At 50.4% G+C, this 23,080-nt stretch overlaps 1 protein-coding gene across 1 annotated transcript; it reads left to right on the top strand.

The window, feature by feature from the left end:
* The first annotated feature begins 8,746 nt into the window (after positions 1-8,746).
* On the top strand, positions 8,747-22,839 carry Rmnd5b (required for meiotic nuclear division 5 homolog B). The gene is made up of 10 exons (XM_051167606.1): positions 8,747-9,068; positions 16,037-16,187; positions 18,442-18,587; positions 18,696-18,836; positions 19,502-19,602; positions 19,749-19,915; positions 20,718-20,883; positions 22,034-22,136; positions 22,231-22,385; positions 22,468-22,839. The coding sequence occupies exons 2-10, from the start codon at positions 16,049-16,051 to the stop codon at positions 22,529-22,531; spliced, it is 1,182 nt and encodes a 393-aa protein (XP_051023563.1). The 5' UTR covers positions 8,747-9,068; positions 16,037-16,048; the 3' UTR covers positions 22,532-22,839.
* Positions 22,840-23,080: the final 241 nt, after the last annotated feature.

Here is a 23,080-nt window from a genome sequence, read left to right as displayed (position 1 = left end):
GTAAAAGCTCCCGTGGGCTCTGCCACCTCCAGCTGTGGTGTGCGCCCCCTCCACGGTGCGGGGGCCAGAGGCAGGTGCAGGAACTGTGGGACATTTCCGTAGGCAATAAGAGGCCTGTGGGTATCTTATTTATGTGAAAGATCAGGTTTTGGTTAGAAAGGTCTGGGGAAGGAGTCCTTCACTCTGTACCTAGCCTCAAAACTGACCTCCTAAATCTCTGTTTGTCGCTAAAGCTGATCCCAGGGCCCCCGAAACCATCAGCCACCCTACCTTAGCAGTGTCCTGCATTCTATGGGCTTTGCTCTCCTTAGGCTAGTGAGTGAAGCGGATGCCTACCTCCCTGGTCTCCTTACCTGCCTTTTTTTCTCTTCTTTTTGAGTCAGGGTTTTGCCATGTAGACCAGACTAGCATGAAACTCCCTGAGTAGCCCAGGCTGGCCTTGGACTCAAGATCCTGAATGCTAGGATTATAAGCCTGTACCTGCACTTTGGGCTCCCTTCCTCTACAGAGAAACCACTTTTTTACCGATGCATCATAGGAATAACTACTGCAGATTTATACTGTATGTGCCTGGTACTATGTTGGGCCCTTGTGCTTTAGGGGACAGAGGCAAATTCCCCTCAGGAGGAAACAATCACCGTTTTAGTTATCTTGGTTTTTGAAACTATGCAGCTCTAGTTGTCCTTGAAGTTACTATACAAAGCATGCTGACCTTGGACTTCCTGATCCAACTGCCCAATAGTCATTTATTTGCCTCCAGTCCCTTGGAACCATTCAAGAATCCATTAGGCCCAGTGGTGGTGGTGGTGGCGCACGCCTTTAATCCCAGCTTGTGGGAGGCAGAGGCAGGTGGATCTCTGTGAGTTCGAGGTCAGCCTGGTCTACAGAGTGAGTTCTAGAACAGCCAACGCTGTGCAGAGAAAGCCTGTCTCCAAAAAAAAATCCTTTTGGAGTTCTGTCACAGAACTCTCTAGACCTCAAGCCATGCCTCTGATCCTTGAGGGCCAGGCAGAAGGTTCTAGGGTTTAGTTGAGCAGCTGTGGGCTGTGACGCCTGAGCTGACTGATGGGGCCCCACCTTTTTAGGGTGGAGGGTTGGGTGTGTGAGTTGTCTGTTGTAGGGATGCTGTGTTTATGATCTGTGAGTGGCAGGTGTGTCCAAGGGGGTGTGTTTGGGGCCCTGGCCTTTAAAGCTAGCTCTTTGGGTGGAAGCCAGGAGTACTCCCTAACCCTCTCCCTTCCTTTTCCTGACTGTTCCAACCCTTTGCACTGGTCACCCTAGCTAGACCCTGCATCCCAGAAAGTCCCCTGGGAAGGAGCTGAGACACATAGGCCCACACCTCAGTTCTGGTCTCCACCTGAGGTGTCAGGGCGGGGTGGTTAGGCAAGCCAGTCCCCACAGACCATGATGCTTCCGTTCCTTAGGTCCCTGCAAATGCAAGTCTCTGGGCTCACAGGTCCCGAGAAGATCTTCCCTTAACAAGTGTGGTGTTGGCTGAAGTCTGAGTTACTTCCTCAACAGGGCCAGGAGCCTGTCAGGCCAGGTGGCCACGTGCCCACCTCTTGGTATAACCCACTCCTCTGTGCATTTCCCCACCCAGCAATTACAACCTAGGCTGGCCAGTAGAGCCAGCGGGGGTGGGTGGGCGGTACCAAAACTTGGCAGTGGTGCCAGAAACCAAGGCCAGGCCCAGATGTAGAGGGGGAGGGCAGCCCAGAACCAGATCTTCTGTTAGCTCATCCTTGCTCGGCAAACCAGTTCTCTGGTCCCCAAGCAGGCTGGGTGGCTCTGGGGCCAGCTGGTCATAGAAGTCACTGTCACAGCTACTGGAGAAGCCCATCCCTGTTGCCTCTGTAAGACCCCTGGCTCAGTCAGTTTATGTGAAAATCTAATGAGTACCTCACACTATTCCCAGCTCTGCTACTGATCTACCCAACCCCCATTCACCCAACGTTTCTTTCTCTTAGCCTGTCACTTAGTACCAACCAGCAGCTCTTGGCTCTCTGGACAGACCTCTCTGGGGTGTCCTGGCCCAAACCAAAGTTTATGGGCAGAGGAGATAGTACTTTCTGGAACCTTGGGGAATGAAAGAAGAGGAGGCCCTGGGCTTGTCTGGGAAGGCAGCCGTGTGTTCATGGTGGACCACACAGTGGTAGCCAGCGCTTGGATCTTGCCTCTCAGAGAAAACTGCAGAGACTCTCCATGCCTCCATCAGGTCTGTCTTTCCTTCATTTTTTTGTTTTGTTTTTCGAGACAGGGTTTCTCTGTGTAGCCCTGGCTGTCCTGGACTTGCTTTGTAGACCAGGCTAGCCTCAAACTCACAGCGATCCGCCTGCCTCTGCCTCCCAAGTGCTGAGATTAAAGGCGTGCACCACCACGCCCGCCCGGCATTGTTTTTGTTTTTCAAGACAGGGTTTCTCTGTGTAGGCCTGGCTGTCCTGGACCAGCTCTTTGCACTGGCCACACCAGCTAGACCCTGCATCCCAGAAAGTCCCCTGGAAAGGAGCTTTGTAGACCAGTCTGGCTTTGAACTCACAGTGATCCGCCTGCCTCTGCCTCCCAAGCACTGGGGTTTAAAGGCATGCGCCACCATGCCTGGCTTCCACCAGGTGTTTCTATTGTAACTGTTGCCTTGCCTGACTCCATTGGGCTTAAGCGTCACCAAAGCAGGGCAGTGGCCTCCATTTTCCTGCAGACTACTCTCGCTCCAGCCCCAGAGGGTAGGCGTGAGAGAGAGAGAATATGAAAGCAATAGTGACCAGACCGCTGCACTGTCTAGGACAGATGGCCGTGAGGGGAGGGCCTGGGGAATGTTTTGGTTCTGAGCCATGCATTGGGTGCTGGTTCTAGGTCAGGTCAGTGCCAAGTTCGAGGCTCTAGCCCATGAACCAGATGCAGCTCCCAGGTGAGGAAGACAAAGTGGACCCCCTGGATGGAGACATGTCTTAACACTAGGGAATGCTGTTCTACATAGCAGAGCCAGGCAGGGCATGGAGAAGACACAGGGCTGGAGAGACAGCTCAGCAGCCCTGGCTGCTCTTCCGGAGGACCTGGGTTCTATTCCCAGCACCTACGAGGTGGCTCATAACCACCAGTCCTGGGATATCTGATGGCCTCCTCTGGCCTCCACAGGTACTGTACGCACACAATGTGCAGACGCGAGGGAAAGCACCTAAACACATCACACACACGTGTGTGTGTGTGTGTGTGTGTGTGTGTGTGTGTGTGTATAGTTTTTTGAGACAGGGTTTCTCTGTGTAGCCCTGGCTGTCCTGGACTCGCTTTGTAGACCAGGCTGGGCTCGAACTCACAGAGATCCGCCTGCCTCTGCCTCCCGAGTGCTGGGATTAAAAAAGCCGAGCTTTTTTTGTTTTTGTTTTTGTTTTTGTTTTTTAACATACAGAGGCCTCCATGGTGGAGACAAGTTAAGAGAACAAGAAGTGGCACCCCTGCCTGAGATGAGGTTCTGAGCATGGGGAGGCCTTCGTCTAGAGGATGCTGGCCACACCGTGCTTCAGGAGCTGACTTGTCACCGGGTGCTTAGCACTCTATGGCCTCATTTGTGTGTGTGTGTGTGTGTAGTTTTTTCTTTTTTTTAGATAGAGTTTCTCTGTGTAGCCTTGGCTGCCCTAGAACTCGCTTTGTAGACCAGGTTGGCCTCACTCACAGAGATCCCCCTACCCCAGCCCCCACCCCCCCAATGCTGGGATTACAGGTGTGCACCACCACACCCAGCTGAAGGAACACAATTTCACCAGAGCTTGACTTCTGAATATGGGACAAAGTAGGCCACAATTTGCACCACCTTCTAAAATAAAATGGACACCGACGTTTTTCCTGTTTGTGTGTGTTTGTGGAAGTCAGAGGTCAACATTGAGTATATTCGTCAATCATTCGCCACCTTTTTTGAAGCAGGGTCCCTTTCGGAATCTGCGGCTCGCTAATTCAGCTATGCTTGCTGAATAAAAACCCAGGACTTGCTACCTGGCTGTCTCCCCAGTGCTGGCTCTTTTTTTTTTTTTTTTTTTTTTTAATGGGCACCAGGGATTGAATTTAGGTCCTCAAGTTTGCATGGCAACCACTTAACCAACATATTTGTTTGTTTGTTTGTTTATTTATTTTTGTCCTGGACTCACTTTGTAGACCAGGCTGGCCTCGAACTCACAGCGATCCACCTGCCTCTGCCTCCCAAGTGCTGGGATTAAAGGCGTGCACCACCACTGCCCAACTACATTCTTTTTGAGTTTAAAAAAAAAAAAAAAAAAAAAAAATCCTAGGAAATTGGCTCAAAACGAAGAAAGGAAATACTGAGAAACAGCTTTTGATCACTCCGCTTTGAAGCAATCTGATGTCCGGGTTGGAGAGATGGCTCAGCGGCTTAGAGCTCTGACTGCTCTTTCAGAGGACAGGGGTTCTAATCCCAGCACCCACATGGCAGCTCACAACTGTCTATAACTCCACCCACAGACCTATGTACATGCAGGCAAAACACCAATGTACATTAAAAACAAAAACCCCCAAAGTCTAACCTGAACGAGGAAAGAATCATAGAATCAAACAAGTAAGAAAACTCATGCAGCGGGGCGTATAGTGGCGCACTGAGAGGTGGAGCACTGTGTGAGCTCGAGGCCAGCCTTGTCTACAAAGTCAGTACAAGACAGCCAAGGCTATACAGTGAAACCTTGGAGTGGGGGGCGGGGGAGAAAACTCGTGCACAGGAAAAGTACATATATAGAACCCAGACCGGCCACCTGGTGAAAAAGACACAGAATTTCAAAGGCCTAAATGTGAGCCGCCTCAGCATCTGGTAGAAGCTGGCTTTGTTCACACCCTGCTTGAAGGTGAGGCATCCTGGGAAAGGAAGTGGGAAAGCCTGGGGCGTTCTAGAAAGCTTGTGAGGTCTTGCCGACTGGGGCTCGGTTTCTTCAGCTTTGTCTCTTCGCCCCAAGCAGGGCTCATTCAACTCGCCCCCGCGACTTCCCGCGTGGGTCTGGGACCACCCAGGCTCCTGAGACTCCGCTAAGCATCTCCGGGATGCTGGGGTCACTATGCCCTTGAGGGCTTGCTTCCCTCTTTGCACCGCCCTCTTCCCTGCTGCGTTTCAAGAGGTTGTGAGCCACCGTTTCCTCTTTTTTAAAGCAGAGGATGTCGGTCAGCTCCCAGCGTCTCTGTGCTTACTCTGTTCCAATAGCGATGAAGACAAAGTCCTGAGCCCAGTGGAGCTTTTATCCTAAAAGTTGGGGAGGCGGAGATAGGGCCAAGAAGACAGACTCAACACATAAACACAGGGTTTCAAGCTTAGGCTGTAAAGAAAACAAAGCTAGATTGTGCAAGGTGGAGGAGGCGGGGGAAGAGAGATTGCCTGGAAGGAATTCCGCAGTAAAAAGGAAGCTGCTGGAGCCAGGCGGTGGTGAGGCAGGGGCAGGAAGGTCTTTTGAGTCTGAGGTGGTAAGCATAGGATACAGAGCGAGTACCAAGACAGCCACGGCTACGCGGAGAAACCCTGTCTTGAAAAACAAAACAAGCGGGACCTGGTGGCACACGCCTGTAATCCCTCCCAGCACTCGGAAGGCAGAGACAGGTGGATCTCTGGGAGTTCGAGGTCAGCCTGGTCTACAAAGAGGGTCCAGGACACATAGAAACGCTGTCTCCAAAAACACAAAAGGAGCCGGGCATGGTGGCGCACGCCTTTAATCCCAGCACTCAGGAGGCAGAGGCAGGCGGATCGCTGTGAGTTCGAGGCCAGCCTGGTCTACAAAGTGAGTCCAGGATGGCCAAGGCTACACAGAGAAACCCTGTCTCGAAAAACCAAAAACACACACACACACACACACACAAAAGGAAGCTGCTTGTCAGGGGACGAGGCCTCTTCTTCCTTGTCTTACTCAAATCTGAGAGCCAAAGTCTTTTTTCTGCTCCAAAGGCAAGAGGGGCTGGAGGATGGATCAGGTGGTGGTGGTGATGGTGCACCCTTAAATCCCAGTACAATGGAGGAGAAAAGATGCCCTCTATGACACAAGGTTGTTCAAGGCCACTCTGGAGTACTCAATCTGAAGGCCAATCTGAAAAGAACAAAAAGATGCCGGGTGTGGTGGCACAAGCCTTCAATCCCAGCACTTGTGAGGCAGAGGCAGGCGGATTGCTGTGAGTTCAAGGCCAGTCTGGTCTACAAAGGGAGAGTCCAGGACAGCCAAGGCTACACAGAGAAACCCTGCCTTGAAAAACAAACAACAGCAACAACAACAACAAAACAAAAAAAAAAAAAAAAAAAAAAAGAAAGAGAAGAACAAAAAGAGAAAAACCTTTTCAGTCCTTTCCAGGTTGGTGATGACATCACCTCTTCTCCATTTGGACCTTTACACCCCATCCCATCCCACCCTCAAACTCACAGATCTGCCTGCCTCTGCTTCTCCGTGCTGGGATTAAAAGTGTGTGCCACTTCACCTGGCTCCTTCATCCTTTTTAATTAGGGCGGCTGGAGGGATAGAAGACCCTCAAGAAGACAAGTATTGGTATTTTACAGATGCTTTATCAGTCACACACTCATCACGTTTTACTCGGCTTCCCAATACCTCTCCTAGTCTGCTGAGTACAGCTGTAGCCTGGTCCATGGCTTCACAGGTAAGGCTCTTTCTGTCCCAGTGTGCTGAGTGGTCCACAGTGGGCTTCCTTCTCTGAGTCTGGGCCCCGTTCTGGTCTGGTTTGGTCTCTGACAGGTCTTTGGATGCCCTGGCCCGCGGGGTTTTCAAACGAAGACCCTAGGAGGAGGTGTGGGAGTGAAAAGGGACAGGAGACATGAAGAAACGAGAGCAAGACAGGATTTCTGATCAAGCCCCATTTATTGAAAACTTTTACAGGGTTTAATAGGCAAGGGCATTTGGGGTAAGCAGGGTTGCTATGGGAACCTAATGGCAGATGTCCTGCTATCCATCCTTGGTAGCAAAAACTCCAAGATAAGGGAGTGAGCTCTGAGGGGATGCAGCTATGGAAGCAAGATAAGCAAGTGGCCTCTCAGGACCGGGTGGGGTGGCCTGGGCTGACCCCAGCCTGCCACGTGCCAGGCAGAGGTATAGAAAATGGAGTCTACAGACAAGGTGGAATTGCCCAATGTTTTAAGCCAAGAGCCACTTAAGGGCAGCTCCCCACATTTGGACTTCGGATCAGCACAGTGGTCTTAGTTGGTAAACATCACGGCCAGCCTGAAGTAGTCTTGTACTCAGCTTATATACCCTATCTATGCTGGGAGGAGCTGTACCCCCCTCTTAACCAATGAGGTACTGAGTTCTTTCCCTCATTTTACATTATGCTTATCCTTGTGTTCAGGGGGACAACTTATGTCATTTCTTATCATAGCAAGGACACTGTTTCAGTTATCACTACCAACATATGTTCTTTTATTATCCTTTCTGCTCTTTGTTTTACGTGTTCCCTGCAGGCATATATGCAACCCCTGCTCCATCTTACTCCTAAAGGCACTTTCACAAGGACAAAAACAGCTCTTAAAATTGTGTGTGATGGGCTGGAGAGATGGCTCAGAGGTTAAGAGCACTGGCTGCTCTTCCAAAGGTCCTGAGTTCAATTCCCAGCAGCCACATGGTGGCTCACAACCATCTGTAATAAGATCTAGCGCCCTCTGTACATGCAGACAGGACACTGTATACATAATAAATAAATAAATCTTTTAAAAAAGATTGTGTGTGATATGAACGTGTGTATATGTGCACGCGCCTGTGCATATGTGTCTGAAGGCCAGAAAAGGATTTTGGGCATCTCGATCTAACGCTCTTCACCTTATTCTTCTGCGATATGGTCTCTCATTGAACCTACAGCTCTGCATTATACCTGGCAAGGTCTGGAATCCTTACCTCTCTACCCACTCCAGTGCTGCAGTTACAGGCCTGCGCCACTAGGCGAGGGCCAGCTTTATTTATTTATTTATTTATTTATTTATTTATTTATGTTTTTCGGGACAGGGTTTCTCTGTGTAGCCTTGGTTGTCCTGGACTCACTTTGTAGATCAAGCTGGCCTCGAACTCGCAGAGATCCACCTGCTGGCATAAAAGGTGTGAGGCACCACGCCCAGCTGAGGGCCAGCTTTCTAACAGTACCTGGGATCTCAATTCAGGCCCTCATGCTTGCATTGCAAGCGCTTTACCCATGGCCTCAGGACTCTTCCTTTAAACGTCATTTGCTATTTCAAAAAGCATCGCAGGAAATACCTAATCACTGGGCCAGATACATGTACTGGTCTTTAAAAAATTTTATATTTCGGGTGCTGGGGGTGGACCAAGGGACCTGTGCATGCACTGCACCCCCACTTCTGAGCAACGCCGGTTCCTTTTTCTTTTCTTTCTTCTTTCTTTTCTCTTGAGAAAAAGTCTCGAGTAGCCTAAGCTGGTCTAACTCACTGTGTACCCTTGAATGTCTGATCTTCCTATAATTACAAGATTATAGGCAGGCGCCACAGTATCCAACTTTGTTTATTTTCTGAAACAGAGTCTCATTTTGTAGTCTAGACTGGCCGAGAAGTTGCGGTGCTCCTCCTGCCTCAGCTTCCCCTAGACCAGTCTTATGAGACCTAGGAATCTAGGGCTTGCAGTTGAGGGCCCGGGTTAGGCAGGTGCGCCCGCTAATACTTCCGGTAGAAATCCAGGACTACCCTCAGGTGGTTCTGGCACGCGGAAACCGAGGTTCGCTCCCGGTCGCTGAGTCGAGGAGTCTCGGCACTGCGTACGCGCTGACTGCGGCCTGGCTGTGGTGAGCGGTTCCATTCTGTATTCTTTGCAAAGCCGGGGGCGAGACGGACGGTCTCCCCCACGCTCCGAGACACCGCGCATGGGCGAGCCCGGACCCACCCGAGGGGCAACCGCCGCGCCTTCCGGTTCCGATGACAGCGGCGCCGGAAGCCGGCTGGGTTGCAGGACTAGGTGACAGCCTGCGGGCTCCGGGTCCCGGGGTGCGGGGCGCCCGGACCAAAGCCTGGAGCAATCCTCGGCCACACCCTCCAAGGGCTGGTGGAGTAGCCCGGACACAGACTTCCCATCTTAGTGCACCTGACTGGGACAGAGGTAACCAGTTGCGGGCGGTGCCCCCCACCCCACCCCCACTGCAGGAGGGTCCCTGGAAAGATAAGCAGGAGTTTGCCAGTCTTTTGCACTGTAATACGGGTGAAGTCGGGGTCGTGGCATCCCCGTTGGGTATATGGTAGGCTTTCCTGACCTTTCAGTTTTAAGTGAAGATGTTACGATGTGACGCTTTCTAATATTAATAGGGATAATGGTTTGTTTGAGGGTAAAGTACAGGGTATTAGACGTCGTGGTTTGAAACGATGACACTTAGGGGAAGATGTGGGAGGTGTTCTGGGCAGAGGGTGGAGGCAGAAATAATCTGAATGTACCCTGAAACTGAAAGGCCAGCAGTGGCGGTAGAGTTTGACAGGTGACAGGAAGAGTGACTGGAAGGAAGCTAACAAGGGGGGTTTGTTTGGATAGAGCTTTTGTTTTCCTTTTGTTTGCTTGTTTTGTTGTTGTCTTTGAGACAGGGTCTGGTATAGCCCAAGACAGGCGTGGAGCTTCCTAAGTAGACCAGGCTAGTCACGACCTCACAAAGATGCACCTGCCTCTGCCTCCAAAGTGCTAGGGGGATTAAAATCATGCATCGCCACACCCAACCTCAGGTTTGTTTAACTAATGTAATTAATTAAAATTTTTTATATGTTAATACTTTTATTGAATGTCTATGATTTACACGTCATGCACCAAAATCCCAATTTAATTAATTTTTGAGACAGCATTTCTCTACATAGCCATGGCTCTCCTAGGACTCACTCTGTAGACCAGGCTGGCTTGAATTCACAGATCTGCCTGCCTCTGCCTCCTGAGTGTCAGGATTAAAAGTGTGAGCTACCACACCCACATTTTTTTTTCTTTAGGTATATAGGTGTTTTGCCTTCATGTGTGTCTGTGCACCATGTGAATGCAGTGTCTGCTCCATGTGGGTGCTGAGGCCTGAGCAACAGGTGTGCTCCTAAACACTGAGCCATCTCTCCAGCCCCTGTAGTGAGGGTTGTTAACATTTTCTTCATATCCTTTTCTACCCACTGGGAACTTTTGATTCAGGCCTCCAAAGACTAGGAAATGGAGGTACTGTTTAGTCAGGGCTAGTGGTGGCCCAGGCCCCGCAAAGAGGTCTCCAGGCTTTGCTTAGCTGGTAGTCTATGGGGGAGACACATATGTAAAGAAGCAGTCAGGCGGGGTGTGGTGGCGCATGCCTTTAATCCCAGCACTCGGGAGACAGAGGCAGGTGGATTGCTGTGAGTTCAAGGGCAGCCTGGTCTACAAAGGGAGTCCAGGACAGCTAAGGCTACACAGAAAGACCCTGTCTTGGGGGGGTAAAGCCAGAAAAGAGGGGGGTAGGAGGAGTGTGTGTGTCTAACACATCAGGTTTGTGATGCAGAAAAGAAGGCTGCACAAGGGAAGTAGCTCTGGGAGTATAAGCCGGAGTTGGATCCCTAGAACCCAAGTAAAAAGGTGGGTGTAACTAGGGGCCGAAGCACGTCCTTTAATCTAGCAGGTGAATCTCTGTAAATTCAATGTCAGCCTGGTTTTCAGAGAGAGGGGGGATAATCGGTGACCATTTTAGAGGTAAGGGTTAACTTCAGTTCCGTCTTTCAGAGATGTGCTTGTGAAGTGAGTGAGCATAACAAAATAAAAAAAACTCAAAAGAGAAGGCTTTGGGTGTAGCTCAATGGTCCAGCACTTGCCCAGCATGTGTGTGTGGGGGGGGGGGCAGTCCTGGCCCTGAAAAATCAATGCATTGATTAAAGACTAATGGCATTCCTGGTGGGATATAATCTCAGCTACTTGGAAAGCTGATGCAGGAAAACTCTAAACTCAAGGTCAGTCTGATCGATTGAGGGAGATAGCGTCTAAAACCACAACCAAAAGCTGAGGCTGGAGCAGGGCAGTGGTGGTGGTGGTGGCGGTGGTGGTGGCGGCGGTGGCGGCGGCGGCGGCGCACGCCTTTAATCCCAGCACTCAGGAGGCAGAGGCTGGCAGATCGCTGTGTGTCTGAGGCCAGCCTGGTCTACACAGAGAAACTGTGCCTCAAAAACAAAAACAGAAACAAAAAGCAAGTGCACGGAATGGCCTGCGGGGGGTGGGGGGGGGATGAAGCTCAGTGGGTGGGCTGCATGCTCAGCCTTGAGGCCAGCATGAATTTCCAAGAGACCCTATTCCAAAACAACAGGAAAGGATCACCAAGACGTCTTGGTGGGTAAAGGCCCTTGCTGCTTAGTCCTGGTGATCTGAGTTCAGTCCCTGGAACTCACATAAAAGTGAAAAGAGAGAACTGACTGCACAAAGTTGTCCTTTGACCAGGACACACGTGCCACCCTGCAATCAGGCACACTAATAAATACATTTTTAAAAAGCAGGACAAAAAAGTTGCCTACAGGGCATATACAGACTTTTTTCTTCTTTCTTTCTTTTCTTTTTTGGACAGGGTTTTTCTGTGTATCTTGGCTGTCCTGGAACTCCCTGTGTAGACCAGGAATAGCCTTGAACCTCCCCAGTGCTAGGATTAAAGGCTTGTGTCACCAAGCTAGGACCTTTTTGTGACAGTCCCCTAAGTTCCCTATGTACTGCCTAATGGTCATTTACATATCTTTGCACTATGTTCCGTGTGTGTGTGTGTGCTCGCGCGCGCGCGCGCCTGGTGCTTTGAAACAGTCCTTTACTAAACCTGTAGTGTAGTGAATGTGCCTGGCTGGTTGGCCTAGTTCTACCTCCTCAGAGCTAGGATTTCACACCTGGCGTCTTTCTGTGGGTACTAGGAATAAAATTCATATCCTTATGTTGCAAGCATGTTACCAGTGACACAGGATTTCTCTGTGTAGCCTTGACTATCCTGGACTTGCTTTGTAGACCAGGCTGGCCTCGAACTCACAGCGATCCACCTACCTCTGCCTCCCTGAGTGCTGGGATTAAAGGCATCCGCCACCACTGCCCAGCCACATTCTTACTGTGTAGTCCAGGAACTGACAGTAGTTGGTTTGCTTCTTTCTCCCAATCACTGAAGTTAAAGGTATGTACCACACCTGGCTTTCCTCAGCTTTAAAAATTATGTATTTACTTATTATTGAGGGTGGGCATGAATCCCATGGCATGAATCCAGCAGTCAGAGGACAGCCTCCTGGGGTCGTTCCCCCTTCCACCTGTGCTCCACATGTGGCTCCAGCATCATATTCAGGTCACCAGTCTGGGTGGCAGGCATCTTACTCACTGAGCCATTTGCCTGGCTCATCCTCAGCTTTTTTCAGTTTCAGGGTTTTCCTATGATTGTGGTCCCACTATCAGTTGGTATCTGACAGGGGCAGACATTTTGACCATGATGAAGTCCTGTCCTTGAGCCACATTAATCTTTAATAAAATTGTGGCTCTGGTATCCATGCCCTCTTGGCGTCATTCTTTTCTTGCCATCTTCCCTGGTGGTTTACGCTTGCTCCAGGTTAACTTCCTGTTTGTTGTCATAACTGAACGGCCCTATGAGTTCATCCCAGCCGTACTCACACACCACTTTGCCTTCCTACTGGAACAGTGGCCTGCTTTGATGGGCCTGTTGTGCAAAGGAAGTAAGGAGAGGGCCTCAGCCTCAGCCTCCAGCCAGATAACAGGCTTCCTTCTGTTCCCACTCCTCCACTTCCTAGCTGTGTGGCCTTGGGCTGTTTATTTTATTTTTCCCTGTCTTATTTTCTCAGCTGCAAAGTGGGTCTAATAACTGTACCTACCTCGTAGTGTTGTGAGAATTAAGTGAATGAGTTACTGGGTGAGGTCACTGAAGCAGAGCCTAGCACACAACCAGCTTCTGGGGAATGTTAGCTATTAGCAAGCAAAATAATGATATCACTTTAGATGAGAGTCCCTGTTACATTTTACGCGTAGTGTCTTGTGACTGTCCAGTTTGGTTTTGTGGGTGTGAAATCTTTGGACGGAGTGATCCAAATCTTACTGGGTATTGTGTATAGTGTCAGCCAATGCCCAGCACTATTTCCCTGTCATTTGTCCTTCATCTGGGAGGGAGATAAAGGCTATAGAGTGGGGCTGGGATGGGAAAGCCAAGATGGGTAGGGCTGTGGGACAAGGAAAGCAGAGGAAGTGGGAAGATCCCAGGGTCACCATGGACCCTGGCTTCTTGTGATACCACTTTTGAGAGAAAGCTGGCTTCATTGACCCCTTAGAGGAGATTTCTAGTCCTGTGTGTGGATGCAGATCTACTCTGTTGCTAACGTTCTGAGGACTCTCTGTGTAATCCACGTTGCAGGCTACTCACGAAGGGGCAGCAGAGTGGAGTGGGTTAGGAGGGAGCCTGTACTGAGGAGGTAGAGCAAGGCCTCAGCTCTGGCCGAGGGCTCAGGCTCAGTGTTGCCTGCTATACAAGCTTAAGGACCGAGTTTGAATTCCCAGAACTCACATAACACCGGGCATGGTAGAGGATAACTAATCCCAGCGTTTCGTTCCTAGGGTGAGATGGAAGGCAGAGTCAGGACAATTGCCAGAAGCTCCCAAGCCAGTTAGCCTGGGATATGCAGCAGTGAACCACAGAGAAACTCTGTGCCAAACACCCAAGGCTACCCGCTGACCTCCGTGCCCACACCGCGGCCTGTACTCAGACACATGTATACATGCGTACACGTTATACATAAATACCACACACACACACCCCTCACGGCATAGTTGAGCAAGAGAGCATGTAGTACCGCAGGGCGGTAGGCCCTCAGTGATCAGACCTAAGGGTGCTGAGTGAGGGTGGAGGGAGCCAGTTAGGTGAGGCTAGGGCCAGCTTCCTGTGACTGCTGGGAAGTTGGGCTGGAGAATTCAACCAGGGAGATGCCACCTCATGTTCCAGGGCCTAGAAGGGTTCTGGCTGTCCAGATTCAAGATGTCATTAAGTGAGTAGCGGGGGAGGCCCATCTAGCCCCCACACTGGGCAGTTATTCCCAAAGCTGCACGTGAGGTTAACTCCCATTCAAGGACTGCCCTCATGGCTTATCACCATGCAGTGCAGGAAAAACCAGGTCCACTAACTGGGAGAAGGTGGCCATAGTGAGTATACGAAACTACTAGCAGCAGGACCTTAGACTGTTCTGTCACACACCCTGCGGAGGACTGGGTGAGGCCCAGTCTTCTGATTAAGAAAGGAAGGCAGAAGGCTGGGCGGTGGTGGTGCACACCTTTAATCCCAGCACTCGGGAGGCAGAGGCGGGTGGATCTCTGAGTTCGAGGCCAGCCTGGTATACAAAGAGAGTTCTCGGACAGCCAGGGCTACACAGAGAAACCTCGTCTCAAAACAAAACAAAAAAAGAAAGGAAGGAAGCCGGGCACTGTGGCGCATACCTCTAATCCCAGCACTCGGAGGCAGGCGGATCTCTGTAAATTCAAGGCCAGCCTGGTTGGGGCTGGAGAGATGGCTCCCAGGTTTGATTCCCCAGCATCCATGAGGTGGCTCATAACTATCTGTAGAGGGATCCAGTGTCCTGCTATGGTACACATATATACATGAAGCCAAACACCCATACACATAAAAGAATAAAGTAAAAGAAATGCAGGGGCAGGTGGATCGCTGTTGAGTTTGAGGCCAGCCTGGTCTACAAAGCAAGTCCAGGACAGCCAAGGCTACACAGGGAAACTCTGTCTTGAAAAACCAAAAAAAAAAAAAAAAAAAAAAAAAAAAAAAAAAAGGAAAGCAAGCAAGAAAGAAAGCAATGCAGGATGTGGTGGTTGATGGTTGTAATTGCAGCACTGGGGAGCTGGAGACCCAGGGTCCCTGGGGCTCACTGGCCAGCCAGCCTAGCCCAGTTGGTGAGCTCCAGGCCAGTGAGAGACCCAGTGTAAAAGGAAGTGGGCAGCTTTCATGGCGCTGATACTCAAGGTGGCTCTGTGCATTAACAAGGGATGCCTGTCCCAGCACTAGGGAGGCAGAGACAGGTGGATCTCTGAGTTCGAGGCCAGCCTGGTCGACAAAGCAAGTCTAGGACAGCCAAGGCTACACAGAGAAACCCTGTCTCTAGGGAAAAAAAACAAAACAAAAAACAAACAAACAAGGGATGGCTGGAGTGAGGGCTCAGTAGTCACGGAGCTCTTGTTGCTCTTGCAGAGACCAGTCGGTTTCCAGCATCAATATGGAGCAGCTCTCCAGCTCCCAGAGATCTGAAGCCTGCTTCTTTCCTTGTGGGCATGGGGGTTTTGAGACGGTTTCTCAGGGCTGGAGAGATGGCTCAGAGGTTAAGAGCACTGGCTGCTCTTCCAGACATCCTGAGTTCAATTCCCAGCACCCACATGGTAGCTCACAACCATCTATAATGAGATTTGGTGCCCTCTTCTGGCGTGCAGGCACACATGCAGGCAGAACATTGTATACATAATAAATAAATATTTGAGACAGGGTTTCTTTATGTAGCCTGGCTGTTCTGGAACTTACATAGACCAGGCTGGCCTCGAACTCACAGCAATCTGCCTGCCTCTGCCTCCTGAGTGCTGGGATTAAAGGCGTGTGCCACTACTGCCTCGTGATCAGAAGCCCACTCCTGACTTCCTCTGGCACCCACATAAGCAATACATCTTTTTAAAAAGGTGTGCATTGCAGGGACTGAGTGAAGATAACAGAGCAAAAGGTTTAAGACAGTAATTTTGTTTTATTTTGCTTTCCAAGACAGGGTTTCTCTTTTTAACAGCTCTGGCTCTCCTGGAACTGGCTTTGTAGACCAGGTTGGCTTCAAATGCACAGGGATCCACCTGCCTCTGCCTCCGAGTGCTAGGATAAAAGGCGTGTGCCACCATGCCCAGCTCACAGCAATTTTTCTTACCTCAATTCAAATCAACTCTGTCCTTATGCCTCAGTTAGGATGCCTGGGAAGTACTCTGTTTAGCAGGGCCTGGTGTAGTATTCAGGAGGGGGCAGGGGATCCGAAGAAATATTATGTGAGCCCCACCCACCTACCACTGGGTCCACACGGGCCTTACCCAGTTGCCGTCACTAGGCAGCGGCCGCCATGGAGCAGTGTGCATGTGTGGAGAGGGAGCTCGACAAGGTGCTGCACAAGTTCCTGGCCTACGGGCAACACTGCGAACAGAGCCTGGAGGAGCTGCTGCACTACGTGGGCCAGCTGAGGGCTGAGCTGGCCAGTGCAGGTGGGTGACCGTCCCCAGGGACCGTGTAGCCCTAGGTTTGGAGGTGCATCTCTAGGCTTCCCTGAAGGTGGTAAAAGACGCCTCAGTTCGTTCAGAAAACCAGATAGAAATTATTAATTTACCTGAAATTCCTAACATTGCCAATTTAGGTTTTGGTTTTTTTGTTTTTTGTTTGGTTTGGTTTTTCGAGACAGGGTTTCTCTGTGTGGCCTTGGCTATCTTATACTTACTTTGTAGACTAGGCTGGCCTTGAACTCCCAGTGATCTGCATGCCTCTGCTTCCCAAGTGCTGGGATTAATGGTGTGCACCACATGCCTGGCACCTGTTTTTTGTTTGTTTGTTTGTTTGTTTTGTTTTGTTTTTGTCTTTGGGTTTCTTTCCTTTTTTGCCAGTTTATTTTTTCTTTTTTTTTTTTTTTTTTTTTGTTTTTCGAGACAGGGTCTCTCTGTGTAGCCTTGGCCATCCTGGACTCACTTTGTAGACCAGGCTGGCCTCGAACTCACAGCGATTCGCCTGCCTCTGCCTCCCGAGTGCTGGGATTAAAGGCGTGCGCCACCACGCCCGGCTTCCAGTTTATTTTTTAACTAACTTTTATTTATTTGTTTTTGGAGGTGTGATGTTCCCAAGTCTTATTTCTATTGTAAAGTATCAGCACATCATACCTGCTATGGCTGACTAATGCCCTGTTGTGTATGTATGATATTCTGTATCCATTAGTGGGTGGGATTGGTTGTTTCTACCTCTGTGCTGTCCTAAAGAATGTTAGGAAAGGGGGCTGGAGAGATGGCTCAGAGGTTAAGAGCACTGGCTGTTCTTCCAAAGGTCCTGAGTTCAATACTGTATACATAATAAATAAATCTTTTTTTTTTTTTTTTTAAGATTTATTTAGCTGGGTATGGTGGCACATGCCTTTTTTTAAAGATTTATTTATTTGTTATTATATGTACAATGCTCTTCCTACAGGTACAAATGCAGGCTAGAAGAAGGGCACCAGATCACATTATAAATGGTTGTGAGCCACAATGTGGTTGCTGAGAATTGCACTCTGCACCTCTGGAGGAGCAGTCAGTGCTCTTAACCTCTGAGCCATCTCTCCAGCCCAATAAATAAATCTTAAAACAAATAAACAAAAAAGAAAGCAACATCAAAAAAGAACATGGCAAGCTGGGCGTGGTGGTGCACGCCTTTAATCCCAGCATTTGGGAGGCAGAGGCAGGCGAATTGCTGTGAGTTTGAGGCTAGCCTGATCTACAAAGTGAGTCCGGGGCAGCCAAGGCTACACAGAGAAACCCTGTCTTGAAAAACCAAAAAAAAAAAAAAGAACATGGCTTTGTGTTGACATGTTTCCATTCTCCTAGAAGTGGAATTGCTGGTTCAGGGTAGCTCTTGAGTTTAACCTGTCAGCTTACAAGAAAGCCTGCAGCATAGCCAATAGAAGATAAAACGAAACACATGGGTGCCAAGTCACCAGTCATGGCAGCCTAAACTTTTACCTGAGAATGTGAAGTCACCAAGGTCTTGGTTGTGGGCTAGTGAGGGAGCTCAGCAAATACAAGGCAGCTGCTGGCATGCCTGACCACTGAGTTTAATCCCTGAGACCCACATGGTGGAACGAGAGAATCCACCCATGAAGGCTGTCTTCTGACATCCAGTGTAGAACATGGCACATATGTGTGTCATGTTCCTAACCCCTACCCCTTCGCAAGTAACTAAATAAAATAATTTCTTTCTTTCTTTCTTTCTTTTTTTTTGAGACAGGGTCTCTCTACGTAGCCCTGGCTGTCCTGGAACTCACTATGTAGATGAGGCTGGCCTAGAACTTAGAGATCCACTTGACCCAGTCTCCCAAGTGCTATGATTAAAGGTGAATGCCACACCTGGTAGTTCTTAAAAATCTTAAAAATAAGTAAACAAGGAAACAGTGGCTGTTTCTTGTATGGCCACATCCAGGTCCAACATTAGAAAGTGGCTGGTAATCCTAGCACTCTTGTGTCACAGGCTAGAGGAGCTCTGTGGGTTAGAGGCCAGCCTGGTCTACATAGTGAATTCCAGGACAGCCAGAGGTATACAGTGAGATGAAAACAAGCAAACAACAGCGTGGCTGGCCACAGACTGGATGTAGTTGTTTAACTCTGGCATGCAGGGCTGCCTTCTGGGCCTCCATGTTGGCATGTAGGAGGCAGCAGACAGGCTGCTGCAGCAGAGCTGCCCAGGACATGCCTCCGGCATCCTGACAGTCTGCTATCTCCACAGCTCTCCAGGGGACCCCTCTCTCAGCCACCCTCTCCCTTGTGATGTCCCAGTGCTGTCGGAAGATCAAAGACACAGTCCAGAAACTGGCCTCCGACCATAAGGACATTCACAGCAGCGTCTCCCGAGTGGGCAAAGCCATTGACAGGGTGAGTGTGTGGGCGGCCCAGGGTGGAAACACCCCAGAGCTTGTGTGTACTGCCTTGGCAGGATCATAAGTGTGAGCACCTGTCACAGACCCGTCTCCTTTCTGTCAGAACTTTGACTCTGAGATCTGCGGCGTGGTCTCGGATGCGATGTGGGACTCACGTGAGAAGCAGCAACAGATCCTGCAGATGGCCATCGTAGAGCATCTGTACCAGCAGGGCATGCTCAGCGTAGCTGAGGAGCTGTGCCAGGTAACGCTGGCCTCCTGCTGTTTGAGGTGGTCTTGTTCACGTAACCCAGGCTAGCCTCATTGTTACCCTCGTGCCTCGGTCTCCTAAACCCTGGGATCATGGGTGTGCACACCACTACCATGCCCATCCCATCGCATTCATCTGCTAGTTTCCTATCCAGTCCCAACTCTTCTTGACTATTTTTGTGTGCATGGCCCTCCGGTCGGCCTAGTCTCGGACATCCTTTATGTTTATCTTAGAAAGGAAGTTGGTCCTCACTACACAGTAGGAGGAAGCTCTAAGTGTATCTGATAAAAACACAAAGTTACTGGTTCCTGGCTTGCTCTCCTTTTTTATTAAGGGGATTAGCAAAATGACAAATAGCACTAGTTAGGTGCCAAACACACTGGGAAAGAAAGGAGTTTTGCCTTAATGTGATTAGGTAGATTAAAAAGTAATTTCCTCACTAGGCCATTCAATGCCAGGCCTGGGGACTGTCTGCAGCAGAGGGAAGGACTGCAGCATGGCTGGCCAGTGATGGCGCAATCTCTGCAGCATGGAAACTGACCAGCAGGGGCTGGTGCTATTGGCAGACCACAATTCCTTGCCTCTCTCCAGCCAACCTTTGGCTGATAAAGTTTTATTATGGGCAGAATTTTGGGAACACTGCCTTCCATCTTCCCCAGGAATCGACACTGAGTGTGGACCTGGACTTCAAGCAGCCCTTCTTGGAGTTGAATAGGATCTTGGAAGCCCTGCACGAGCAAGACCTGGGGCCTGCGCTGGAGTAAGGGTGCCACAGTGGGGTTTGCCCATGGTCATCTCACCTAGATAGGCCTGACTCATTCCAGCCGTGCCTTAGGGACTCACACTGTCCTTTCGGGGCCTCTGTAGCCATCACCCACTGGGCGACACTGTGTGCTCTCTCCCCAGGTGGGCCGTCTCCCACAGGCAGCGCCTGCTGGAACTCAACAGCTCACTGGAGTTCAAGCTGCACCGGCTGCACTTTATCCGCCTCCTAGCAGGAGGCCCAGAGAAACAGCTGGAGGCCCTCAGCTATGCCCGGCACTTCCAGCCCTTCGCTCGGTTGCACCAGAGAGGTAGGTGCCCAGGGTGCTGGGAGTATGGGTTAGGCTCCAGCCAGCGTCTGGACATGTCAGGTGGCCCATCTTTGTACCCACAGTCACAAAAAAGATGGCTCCTCAGTTCAGAAACCTTTGATGCTCTTTTGCCTCTAAAGTGAAGTCCAAACTAAAGACATAGCTGAGGCAGTTTATTTATTATGTGGTACAGGGGGTGGAACTTGACCTATCAATACTGCTTTACTACTGACAGCGGTTTTACTACCTAGCCCCCTCTGCCCCGCCCCCAAGCCACAGTTTGTTCCTCCTGTGCCTGAAAGCTTTAAAATCTGGAGCTGCTCTTAAAAAGGGAGAAGTCCAGCATCGTGGCATCGCATTTAATTCCAGTACACAAGATGCAGTGTGGGGTCAGCTTTGTCTACGTAGAGACCCGTCTCAAAAAACTGGGAGAAGAAGCCGGGCGTGGTGGTGCACGCCTTTAATCCCAGCACTAGGGAGGCAGAGGCAGGTGGATTGCTGTGAGTTCGAGGCCAGCCTGGTCTACAAAGTGAGTCCAGGATGGCCAAGGCTACACAGAGAAACCCTGTCTCGAAAAAACAAAAACAAAATCAAAACAAAACCTAGGGGAAGGATTAGAGTTGGTGGAGACATTCTGGGCATGCGATGCAGGCAGAAAGCTGGAGAGCAGGAGCGGCCTCGCCTTCCTCTATGCTGGCAGCAGCCTGTACATGCCGCCTCCCCTGCACTGTGAGCACTGTGCAGTCCTTAGGGTGTGGCCCAGTCTCTGCCTCCCCTGAACTGCCGTCCCATTGTCTTGTAGAGATCCAGGTGATGATGGGCAGTCTGGTGTACCTACGGCTGGGCTTGGAGAAGTCGCCCTACTGCCACCTCCTAGACAACAGCCACTGGGCAGAGATCTGTGAGACCTTCACTCGGGACGCGTGCTCCCTGCTGGGCCTTTCAGTGGAGTCTCCCCTCAGTGTCAGGTACAACCAGGCTCCTGAGGTCAGCAGAGGGGAAGGCAGGGAGGGAAACTAGTACGGCCTCTACTGCGTGCCTTCACTGACCTCAGCTGCCTCACCACCTTCCCCGGAGATCTTTCCACTGCTTGTTTTTACTGCTAGAGAGGGCCCAGCTCTCCTGCATGGTAACTCGGGAAACTGCACTACCCTGTCAGTGGTCCAGCCCCTCACACAACCTCCCCAGACATTACTCCCCTGCATGGGGCCTGGTGCTGACTAATGTGCGTGAGGTGCTGCACACATGCTTTGCACTGCAGTGGTCTCTGTGCACTTCACAGCAAGCCCAAGCTAGAAGCCCTCTCACCCACTTAGCAAATAAGAAGGTGGACGTTTGCCATGAGCTCATTGTGCAAGGTCTCAAAGGAACAAAGAGCACCTAGACTGGACCCAGAAACACACTCCACCAGGGGACAGTTGTCATGGTGTAGGAAACAGGCTGCACTCACCCACATGTTGCTGTGGGGTCAGGTCACAGCGTCATTTCCCAGCAAGGTCACCACTGGCCCTAGACAGGATCTATTGGGCAGGGCTACACTCAGCTGTACTCACAATCTGAGGCTGCAGCCAGCGGGCTCCCTGCTACCTCGTCATCTTGAGATAGAACTCATTCATAGAGTCTCTGCGGGCACTCTTACTGCATACCACAGCAACAGAGCTGATAAACTATGGACAGGCTGTGGCCCTTTCAATTAAGCACTGTTCCAAATCAGGGCTTTCCACTGTTTTGGACAAGCACTTCATCTGCCTGTTTTTTTTTTTTTTTACTGGAACTCTTCAGATTTGGGGGTACATTAGAGCACATACGGAGTTGAACGTATCTGTGTATATGGCTCTTTAGGAGCACTTGGCTGGTCTTGCTAAGGATCTGAGCTTGGTTTCCAGCACCCACATCATGGCCCACAGCTCTCATTAGCTAGTTCTACAGGATCTGACATGCTTCCGGCCTGGGCCTGCGTGTGGTCCACATATATACATGTAAGCACACACTTGTACACACAAATTAAAAACAAGGAATTCTCAAGGACCAATCTGACTTTTCAAGTCTCCAGTACCATTGGGACAGCACACTGGTCCCTGTGCCCGCAGCTTCTTCAGCCTCTGCTCTGTTCCTCAGCTTCGCTTCTGGCTGTGTGGCGCTGCCCGTGCTGATGAACATCAAAGCTGTAATTGAACAGAGGCAGTGCACAGGGGTGTGGAGTCACAAGGATGAGTTGCCGGTAAGGCCAGGCTGGGGAGGTACCCTTAGAGGCAGGTGCTGGGGCACACAGCTCACACCACAAGCATAACTCAGCCTCTTGCTGGCCTCCCCAGATCGAGATTGAGCTGGGCATGAAGTGCTGGTATCACTCCGTGTTCGCATGCCCTATCCTGAGACAGCAGACCTCAGATTCCAACCCTCCGATCAAGCTCATCTGTGGCCACGTCATCTCCCGAGATGCACTCAACAAACTCATCAATGGAGGAAAGTAAGTCCCCCCTACCCAGCTCCATCCTGGCCTGGCTTTCCTGGCCAGCCCTGAGATGATCTTACTTCGCCTTTCCTTGCAGGTTGAAGTGTCCCTACTGCCCCATGGAACAGAATCCAGCAGATGGGAAACGTATCATATTCTGATCCCAAGGAACTTTCTAGAACGTCCACCTGTGGGCCTTGGTGGAAAGACTGGCTTCAGTTGATTGTGATGCCTCTCAGACCAGCACTACCAGGAGGCCCAGCCTGCCTAGGCAGAGGCTGAGGGAAGGCCATGAACCAGCCTATGCTTCCTTGGCTGTGAGGGGGACTAGCTGCTGTGTTCCTGCTGTCTTTCTGTTTACATTGCCCCTGACAGCAAAGGCCATCAAAAGCAGACCTCTTTCTTCTCCCTCAAACCAGGTTTACAGCTGTGGGCCACCTCCCTCTATCCAGTCTCAACTATATGTATCCATTCTCCACTGTAAATAGCCCGTTAGAACCGAATGCTGTTTTATAACTTTGAGCAAATATATTCACAGCCCTTCTCCTTATTGCTGCCAGACTTGAGTCTCACCGGCCAATGACTGCATGCTATATAAGGTACTGGGTGTGCATCTCTGGTTGGGAAAACCTAGGAGACAGCACACCTTGGCAGGGTGTTCTCCCATGTATTTGTGTAAAGGGACAAAGGAAGAAGAAAGCTTACAGGTC

Source organism: Acomys russatus, chromosome 25, assembly GCF_903995435.1.
Source record: "Acomys russatus chromosome 25, mAcoRus1.1, whole genome shotgun sequence".
NCBI classification, from domain to species: Eukaryota; Metazoa; Chordata; class Mammalia; order Rodentia; family Muridae; genus Acomys; species Acomys russatus.
Note: the sequence above shows the minus strand (reverse complement) of the source record. Positions and strands in the feature narration are given on the sequence as shown.